Below are 9,627 nucleotides of genomic sequence, written 5' to 3'. Positions count from 1 at the left end.
CGCCGAAATCTCGAACACACGGGCGTTTTTCTTTTCGCCTCCATCAGAAAAGCGGCCGCCGCAGCGGGGAATCGAACCCGCGACCTCGTGCACAGCAGCATAACGCCTTAGCCACTGAGCCACCGCGGCGGGTGCTCTCACACGTTTGTGGACGTTGTTACTGTGTTCTCTGAGCCTTGTGTTCAGACACCTTCCCTTCTGGCCCACGTGTCTCTGTATTCTCTCTCTCTCTCTCCCTCTCTCTCTCTCTCTCTCTCTCTCTCTCTCTCTCTCTCTCTCTCTCTCTCTCTATCTATCTATCTCTCTCTCTCTCTCTCTCTCTCTCTCTCTATCTATCTATCTATCTATCTCTCTCTCTCTCTCTACGTGTGGTGGACGCAGCATTCCAAGCTGAAAATGCGTAAAGCTACCCATGCTGTATTTTAATAGCCCTCAACAGTCCGATCGTCCTGAGATCCATAGTTCACATAAATGTTTATTCCCCATCATGGAGGCTTCAGCCCGGATAGTGCTACTTTTCTCGTGATCAAGCCTCCTCGTCTGCGCATTGACATCCCCCTAAGCTTCCTTCAGTCGTAGCACCGTTATCTAGATCTCAGGTAATAGTGCTATAACCGAACCACTGCATCACGTGCTATCACTAGCTTCATCTTTTTCGAGAAGTCGCGGTTCCACGGCGTTAAGGTGCCAGGTTCCATATCCGGGAACTCCATCACAACATTTTTTTGACGAGCATGGGCTGCTTGCCTTCTCGCCAGTTTCCCTCGCCCTCCTTGGTCTAGCATTATCCCTCTCTCCTCTTCGCCATTGATGATAGTTTTCTGTTAACGTTCCGTAAAGAGAGAGGTGAACCTTAAACAACTGCTGTGGTAAAACAGTACAGCTAGTTCGATGAAACAATCACGTGACTGGTTCCCTCTTTTGAACGTTGGTGAGTTGGAGTGAACTTCAATGTAACGCATGCGTACCTCCCTTCGTCCTCATGACTTTACTTGTGTTCCAAGCATATTTTCGCGTACATAACAAGTAAAAAAAAAACAAGAATTTTGTCAGTTGTTGTGGTCCCCGCCTCACAAGCAGGACTTCCTGCGTTCGGTCACAAACCTTCCATACTAGTAAAGCATACAGTATTCCGCATAGCAATAAGTGGCCCCAGTAGCAGAAAGCGAAAGTCGGCGACGTTGACCATTGGCGTAAACTCCCGCACCGCTACCTTGCTGCACTATCTCGCTGCGAGTAATTTTCTCCATGGTACACTCGTGCGCTTCCAGGAAATCTTGCATTTTCTCATCGTTCTTGAGAGACGTTAGAAACTTAACCGCAAAGATGTCAGAGAAATAATGTCGGAGAAATAATGAAGAAGACGTACTCCAAGTCTAGTGATTGGTTGGTGCGGCAGCAGTAATAACAGGGCCACGCGGAGGAAAAAATGTTGAAGTTTATAGGAATAAAGGCACAAGTGCAGGACAAACTCGGGGCAACACTATGCTCACGGTCAGGAAGCACAGCGCCGAATTCGTAAAAATAAAGACACGCGTCCAAACTAACGTAATTACAAAAGAAAGTGACGGTTATTCCAGACCTTTCTTGCGTCGTCTGCTGCAAAACGCCAGTAGTCATCTTCTTACCGGGAGTTGCCCAGGAGGCGACACGTAAGTCTACAACAAGCCTACTCGCTTCCACAACAACTTCTCAAAATGTTCCCAACTTTTGACGTCACTGGCAGTCGTTTTAGGAGCCAATCAAAGCGTCCGGTTTCTTCCTCCTTTTAGCCGCATGCGTCGCACAGGTGCTTCAACAAGCCAAAAATACCAGTATTCCGGAACAGCGCATCGTAGTGAGGTGGGTGCCCTAGACGATCGGAGTGCGGAGCCACAAACGACGAGGCAAGTACCGGTTCTTTGATACGTCCTATACCACCTTAGTTCGGTTTTGTTTTTTCCGAAGGCGCTCTGTGTAGACCACTTCGGGTAGCATCAGCCGTGTGCATTCTTCAGTGCTCTCGTTCTTGGGATGGTACATCAGCACCTGCGAGAATATTACAAAAAGACACAGTCACAAAGACAATGTGGCTAGTATGCAATAGCATCGTCATAATGTAGAGGATTTGCTGCTGTAGGTGGCATACTCGGGAGGGTACGCCATCATGTAAGCTTCCCCAACTAATTTTTCTTCACTCCCACGTGAGGTCAGAATTCCGATCTGATCAGTGATCTTATTTGAGAGTGTGAATGCGGAAAGACAACCGGGACAAGGTAATGTTCCGGGAGATCAACAGAGGTGAGGCCAGGGTTAGGGACACACAGAGATACCGTGAGCAAGAGATGAATAAATTTTATTTTCGTAGAGATACACTGCGGACGTAATTATGACATTCAGTAGCTTATAGGCTACTTTCGTTCGCACCCCCCTTTTGTTTTTACGAACCATCTCTGAAATTTCATTTCTGATCAAAACGGCGTTTTCCTAATAGCATTGTTACTTTTCTCTCGCTGGGTAACATTGAAAGCGCCGTAATGGCTTCTGAGCTTGAGCGCACAATATATCTTATGACAGAGAAACACGATATAAGTCTTCAGAAAACTTGAGAAAGGAAGGAAGTTAAATACCCATCGCAAATTCAGGCTCCAATCACAATACCCGCTCGCTTTAAAGAACACGTCTGCGGTGTGCTTCTAGACTGTGCGTTCTCCGTCATCACTCGGAATTATTAGATGCAAAGTTTCCAATCCGAACTGTTGAATTTTTAAGCTTACAAGGGTGTAGACAAGGAAACTCTGTTTTTAGTTCCAAGGTGGCGAAGCGAAAGGGCACTGCATTTGTGACTTGAGAAGAAAGGTGAACTGTCAAAGAGATGACAAATGTTTGCTAAGTTGAGGGCAAAGAGCGTACACGAAATAATTGCTGGCGGGTAGGGATAAAGCCACAAGGGTGTCGGCAGAAGCTCTGGGAAAATACTTTACGTACCAAACTCAACAATTGGTGTGACTCTCTCAAGCATGACTGACTGCGTGCTGCAGTACTGCCTTAACAACTAAATGTCAGCAAATGCTGTTCGTCTTGGGGGTTTTTTACGAGACATCGGACAGGAGTGTCGGGTCGACAGCTTAACCTTTGAAGACATTTTCATGTATAGCTTCTGATGCACAGGGGAAAACATATGTGAAGTTATTTTGTGGAAAAAATTGTTCCCTTTCTCAAAAAAATTCCCAAAGCCGGTTGCAGCACTGGTGCTTAGGCTCTACGATGGAAATTGCAAACTTCTACCGTTTTAAAATAATAACTACAGCAGCTATAACCGTAGTTCTTCATACGTAAACACTTTGCTCTCAAGTGATTTAACATATCCGTAGTTGACATGCAGACCAAAGTTCTTTTAACAAAAATTCCAAAATTGAAAACTTTTTCGAAAATTGCTCAAATGCGGAGACTTTTTCTCAGACTTTATACAAGATATGTAATTGATATTTTTTACTGGCATTCTTCTGTCCTTGTTTAATCTTCGTGCCAATTTTAGTTTGTGGTCACGACGGTTCAATAAAAAAAAGGCACTGTACTGCAGCAACGTAACGCATTTGGAATATTTTGAAAGCCAAAAAAAAGCTCACCTTCAAAGTTTTTTAACCTTTCACAAATTGAAGCCACCGTTAGTTTTCTATCACCTACCTCAAAAACATTTCGCACTATTTTTCTTGTTTTTCAGCTACAAAGCGGCCAATATGGCTTGTTGGCTGTATTACCGTGACATAACCAAGTGGTTTTTAAGAAGCTTACGACTGCAACGTAGTGCGATAAATGGGCGTTGCAAAAAAAAATTTAATAAACACTGCGGCGAGCATGCTTTGTAGAAATTGGATGCGCATAAAGTACATTGCACCTAAACCCCATGTTGAAGCTGCGTGTTCTGAGCCCTTGTTAGGCCGTTTCTATAATTATCGACTCCCGAGGTGTCACCCGTGTAACTCGAGACCTGGCCTTTTTGATCTCTGGTCTTTAGATGGTTGCCGTATTATTTAGGACAAAAACAGCGGAGTCACGGAGTGACACAAAAATGTCTGTAATGAACCAAGACTGCAAATTATACGTCTGCTCGAACTGTATGTATTTCAGTCCCGTGATATGCACTCGCGCTGTTTTCAAACTTCAGAAAAAGCACCCTTGTGGAATTGTGTATTCCTAAAAATTGAAGTACACATGAACTGGTTTCCGAGGATCTCTGTGGCACCGTATGCTACTGCAGAGCTCTTAGCACCGACGAGACCGTACGTCTTTACTGTCGTTCACTTGAGCATGAAGCAGCAGGGCAGTGAGGCTGATCCAAGTGGTCAATAGCGGGTTAGCGGCAACCAAAGCGTTTTGAAATCTAACAGTCGCAGGGCGGCAACGCTCTAGCGGCCATCAATACAGGCCAAGATGTACATGTTGTTTAGTCGGCTGAACTGAATGATTTGTTCAAGTGCCCAGTTCTTTAACACTCGGGAAGTTCCTTCTTGAGGCAATTTTTATATGCGCTGTTAAATAATCGGCACAAAATACACGCTCCTCACTACTCTTGGGCTATTAGACTCCCCTGGCGCGTGCATGTGCGTGAATCACCGAAGGGGATGATCAGGCAGAAACTGTTCCTAGCTAGGGTGATTTTTTAAAGCCGCCTGATTTCGTTATCGCTCACAGGGGCTAAGGCTAATGTCATGGGTATATGTTTTGTTTAATACTTTTAGTTTTGCCGGAAAGCATACGATCACATCTTTCTGAAGCTAAGCAGGAAGTTTAGCCGCCATCCGTCAGTATTTCCGCCAGAACACTACCCCCGACACTTGAAGTTAGACTCATCTCGGGCATAGCCTGTGCTGCACGGTCACTCCCGAGTGGTACGGATCTGATCTTACCAACTCCGTATATGCGAGTGGGCCTACACAGCGCGCACACAACAACATTGAGCAGCGCATGAAGAGATGCATCCAGTCCATAAGAGCGAGTGCGCTAGTTTGAACGATTCACTTTGGGTGTTGTGCTAACTTGTAAAACCGTTGGCTACTTTCTCCACTCTTAATTTTAACAAAGCGTGTTCACCACAATGCTAAATAGTTTTTTCTTTGTAACGGCCGTTTCTTCCCATACATTGCGGTCGTAAGCCTCTCCCAAACCGCTTGGGTATGTCGCCGCAAACCTCCTGACAAGGTCATATTTCGCGCTTTGTAGGTGCACAACAACAAGCATAGTGCAACATGCTTTTATATCGTTGATAAAGAGCTTGACTTTAATTTGTGAAGGTTTGAAGAAATCCAGGATGACGTTTTTTTTAATTGGCTTTCAAAATATACCAGAATGCGTTACTTTGCTGCACTACGGGGCGGTTTTCATACTGAACTGTCTTCACTACGTAAACTGAAATTGATACGAAGATTCAACAAAAGAGAATACCACTCAAAACTTTCAACTACCCAGCTTGTTCAATTTCCGAGGACAAAAGCCTCCCATTTGAGCAGTTTTAGCTCCGCAAGCCAAATATGAATATTCTCCGCCCCCCTGCAGGGCGACTCCCTGCAGGGCCAAATATTGATATGAATATTGAATTTGGTCAAATATTTGGCCAAATATGAACAGGTGCCAAATATGAATATTCTCTGCCACTGCCCTGCAGGGCAACTCCCTCAGCCGTTTGGGAAAACGATCCGCCGACGCAGCCACGGAACAAAGGAGGCGGAGGAACCCGCAATTTGAGAGTACGCCTCAAGCTGGGAGCGGGAACGCATCAGCACGTGACCTTCGCATTTTTAAATGCAGAGCATTTTAGTAACTCACGATGTCACCCGCGTTGGCGTCCGTAGTCCGCATCACTACGTAGTCCGCACCCTACACTATATAAAGAAATAATACCTTCCGGCGCCAGGTTTCGATCCCACGACTCTGCGGGCGGAACGCAAGGTACACGGCACTTTACCGACTGCTCCACGGAGCCGACACAGAATAGAAGGTTACGCACGCGCTTTATATCCTTGACTCATTCAACCGTCGGCCACAGGTGTGCCCTCTCCCCCGCGTCCTCCTCGCCTTCTCTCCGCTCGCAACACCCTCTCTCGCCGCGTTCGGTTCGCGTTCATGTGGTGGCACGATTTCGGCGCTATAACACTCTCTCGCGAAGGGCATTGGATTGGATTCGATTGGATTGGATTGGATTCGCTTGGCTTGGCTTGGCTTGGATTGGATTTGGATTGGGTTGCATTAAAGTGGATTGTGTTGGATTGTGTTGCGTCATAGCCGCGCCACGTTGCGTCGTAGCCTCTCCACGTTGCGTAATAGCCGCGGCAGGGGGTTCACGGCACGTTTCACGTTTCACCATCGACTTCATCGACAATGTCTACGCTGGAAGACAACAATTACAACAACAACAACCAATACGTAATCCATAAGACTTGCAGGCACGCCCCCCGCGGAAATGCTCTGCATTTGATCGTGCCCCTCGCGAGGGGGATGTTCTGATTTTTTTGGGTATGGCTGCCGGTTTCTACATGTCGGGGGATTTAAGGCGGATATACTTAATTTAAGGCGGATATATCCCCCATATGCCCAACATTGCCATGGGAGAGACATTTGTTCGCGTGTTTCGTAACTCGAGGTTTGGAAACGACTCTTGTGCAACGCTGCTCTGTTTGAATTCAAGTGGCGCCCAGTACATAGAGTATTTAAGGCGGATGAATGTGGGAATTGCGGTAATCCGATATCCCGACTCCGTATGCGATTAGCAGTCGAGACGCCTCAGGGGCTTCGCGACAGCGGCGCGAACAACTTCGACAGAGTGGTGGTGACGGCGGGGTTTGCTTGCGCCCCGTGAGATGGCACCACCGCATCGGCGCGCTCCAGGTTGAGGGATGCGCCTGCCTGGAGAAGAAATTTCGAAAGCGGCGCTCGACGCAAGCGGGTGCTTGAACCATGCGCCGGTGTAGCACCCCGGATCCCTCCTCCTTTCCTCGTACACCAGTAGCGCGGGAGTCAAACGACTCCGGATTCTGAAGCTACGCGGGACCCGTCGACGAAACAGAAAACAGGAGTGCTAGGATGGTTTGGGAATAAACCCACTTGTATATTGGTCTCGCTTACTTTGGGTTTTTCCTGCCTCCCACGTCGGCGCCAAAGACGCGGCATCCGCGTGTAGAGGATAGTCCGAGCCAGACCCGAACCACACTACATTTTTCATCAAAATATCTTGCATTCGCAAAAAGCAATAGCAGCTTCAAAACAGAGAAACTTCTCCCATTGCAAGGCGGGGGTTCCGAATAGCTTGTAAGACGCACCACGTGTCTTCTGCAAGTAATCCGTTTCATGAACGTACAATTGTCAACAGGAAATACGAGTACATGAGAAAATTGTTTTGGTGCTTCAGATAAATTGCACTAAATGATTTCACAATGGCTAAATTTAAACACAGAACAAGGGAGAATATTTGGCCCACCGGCCGTGGAATCAGTGTTACACATGCAGGACAACTTGGGAAAACCGAATCATCAAATTTTATACCCTGTCTACATTTCATAAACTTTCCTTTAAAAGTCTGGTAGGCAACAGCCGTCCAGGTACTGAAGCTGATATTGCAGAACATCTCTGACTTTTTCCGTTTGCCATTCTAAATATGTTCCGTCTCAGAGTCAGCATAAACGGAACAAAATTGACTAGTAAACGAGAGCGGGCTACTGGTGAACGAGGCAGGAGGGGACGAAGAAAAGGCGATTTTAAGCAGGAAGAAGTAAGGACGCATGACATATGACTGCGACTGTTAACAGGACCTTTGATGACACACTCCCTAAAATATATAGGAAAGGAGTAGGGCGGCTGAGGGCATGCAAGCGCGATATAAATTGTTTATTTGGCACAAGCACGACAAGCAAGACTTGAAGTCTATCTTGGTGGGATGACTCCCGTAAGTAAACTCCTTTTCGAAGCAGGTCAATGAGCAGAACACTTAGGCATTGCCCCCTTCTATGTGAAGAAATAAACTGGGTACATTTTGTGTAAATGTCGGTGTCTGTGCTTTCTTAGCACCAGAAACAACCAAGAGCTCATCAAATTCAGTGGCTTTGAGTCGGAATATACACATATGCAGTCGGTAACCTCCAGAACCTGCCAACACGCCAAAACGACATCAGGCTTACTACAAAAAGTGGCACCCAGCAAGCAATCCGCAGCGTTATGAACAGTACACAATCATCTAACCATCTTCGCAAACACGACACCAAGAAACTCGGGAATGAGGTACCAGTTTGGACCCCACTGTACGCACAACTGGGCTTCACATCCAATCATCCAAATGCCGAAATACCTTGGCTGTTACCACGCAGTCATACATATGGCATTGTGGTCCCTAAGTGCGACTGTGAGCTATCTGAAATAAAAAGACTAACGTTGGCTCACAATTTGGTAGCAGTTCTTATTGTTGGTATAGAAACAAACGCCGCTAACCAACATGAGACCGAACACAACACAGTAAATGTATAAATACCACATTGTTGATGACACGTATGCACGCCACAGAGACAAACCATGGCCCACGAGGCATAAATGTGTGGACTGAAGACAACAAACTAGCGACGATCGAATTCACTAAATCATACTCGAAAGATCAATCAGCAGTTTACAAGGCCACAGCAAGTTATTGAGAAGCTGATAGGTCCCAGTTATACACTGTGAAGAGCGTTTCCAGTAAAATCTCGGTCGATTTCTCTGGCACAACTGTGTTAAAAGGCGCTGCACGCTTCGTTTTGAATACAGTCCAGGATGTTAAGAAGAAAGAAAAGAAAAGGATGGATAGAGAAAGACAGAGAGAGAAAGAGTGGGGGAAGGGAGGGAGTAAGAGAGGGAGAGAGACAATTTGTTCACCTAGGAGTAGAGATTTTGGACTCTCTCTGTGGTGTGAGTCCACCAGGAGATTGTGATTCTGCGCAACGTCTTCGGCCATCTGGGAAAGGCGCAGCTGTATTAGGTTAACGGAAGGAGCGTTACAAAAGCTAACCTCAGTCTTTCAGAAAAAAATCCAGTAAATGAAGTTATAGATGTTTGGCAAACATCACCACGAGAAGAAGAATATTATCTAGCATAGGAAGGACAGACTTACTTTGTTACTTATCCAGTAATACAGCTTGTATTCCGGCTCGCTCGTCTGTAGTGCTGAGACCTCCTTAACACACCGCCGGTGCCAGAAACGCGTTCGTTCTTCCAGCAGAAGCAGTTCACGAGCCATGCGCTCTTGTCCAAACTCCCTAACCCTCTGCTCAAAGCGGCGCTTGAAGTGCTCGTACAGCTGGACGTCTGCCGAATTCAGGGCACGGAAGTCCTCTGCGAGTTCTGGGCTGAGGGTGTGCCGGTATCTTTTCTGTTTGAAGCAAAACAGCATTGCCGTACTTAGTGCATCCTAGGCGAGGTAAAGACCAGCTCGTTCTCTATGTTAATTAACGTACTGTACGTCGCAAAATCAACAGTCCCGGATGACGCTCAGGCAGTTCTCACGAAACTAAGATGATAGCCAAAGGCTGAAGATCCAGTCGTCGTAGACAACTGATATTCAGTGAGCCGTAATTGTAGGCCAGATTGCGTTTGGAGATCCAGTTATGGTGGCACGCTCAAAAACACTTT

The 9,627-nt window shown here is 46.5% G+C and overlaps 1 protein-coding gene across 1 annotated transcript; it reads right to left on the bottom strand.

The window, feature by feature from the left end:
- Positions 1 to 1,165: 1,165 nt before the first annotated feature.
- Positions 1,166 to 9,388, bottom strand: LOC144159805 (galactose-3-O-sulfotransferase 4-like). The gene is made up of 2 exons (XM_077691488.1): positions 9,110 to 9,388; positions 1,166 to 2,028 (listed from the first exon to the last, which is right to left on the bottom strand). Exons 1-2 carry the CDS (start codon positions 9,386 to 9,388, stop codon positions 1,912 to 1,914), a joined length of 396 nt encoding a protein of 131 aa, XP_077547614.1. The 3' UTR covers positions 1,166 to 1,911.
- Between the last annotated feature and the right edge of the window lie 239 nt (positions 9,389 to 9,627).

This window comes from Haemaphysalis longicornis, unplaced genomic scaffold, assembly GCF_048455015.1.
Source record: "Haemaphysalis longicornis isolate Haplotype H1 unplaced genomic scaffold, Haemaphysalis longicornis Haplotype H1 scaffold_10, whole genome shotgun sequence".
Lineage (NCBI taxonomy): Eukaryota > Metazoa > Arthropoda > Arachnida > Ixodida > Ixodidae > Haemaphysalis > Haemaphysalis longicornis.
Note: the sequence above shows the minus strand (reverse complement) of the source record. Positions and strands in the feature narration are given on the sequence as shown.

Bases quoted from the DNA above. Each gene is read 5' to 3' on its own strand.
- LOC144159805 (XM_077691488.1), bottom strand. From the start codon at position 9,388: ATGCTGTTTTGCTTCAAACAGAAAAGATACCGGCACACCCTCAGCCCA. The intron at 2,029-9,109 runs GTAAGTCTGTCC...ATATTCTCGCAG, and splicing joins ATTACTGGATAAGTAACAAA to GTGCTGATGTACCATCCCAA.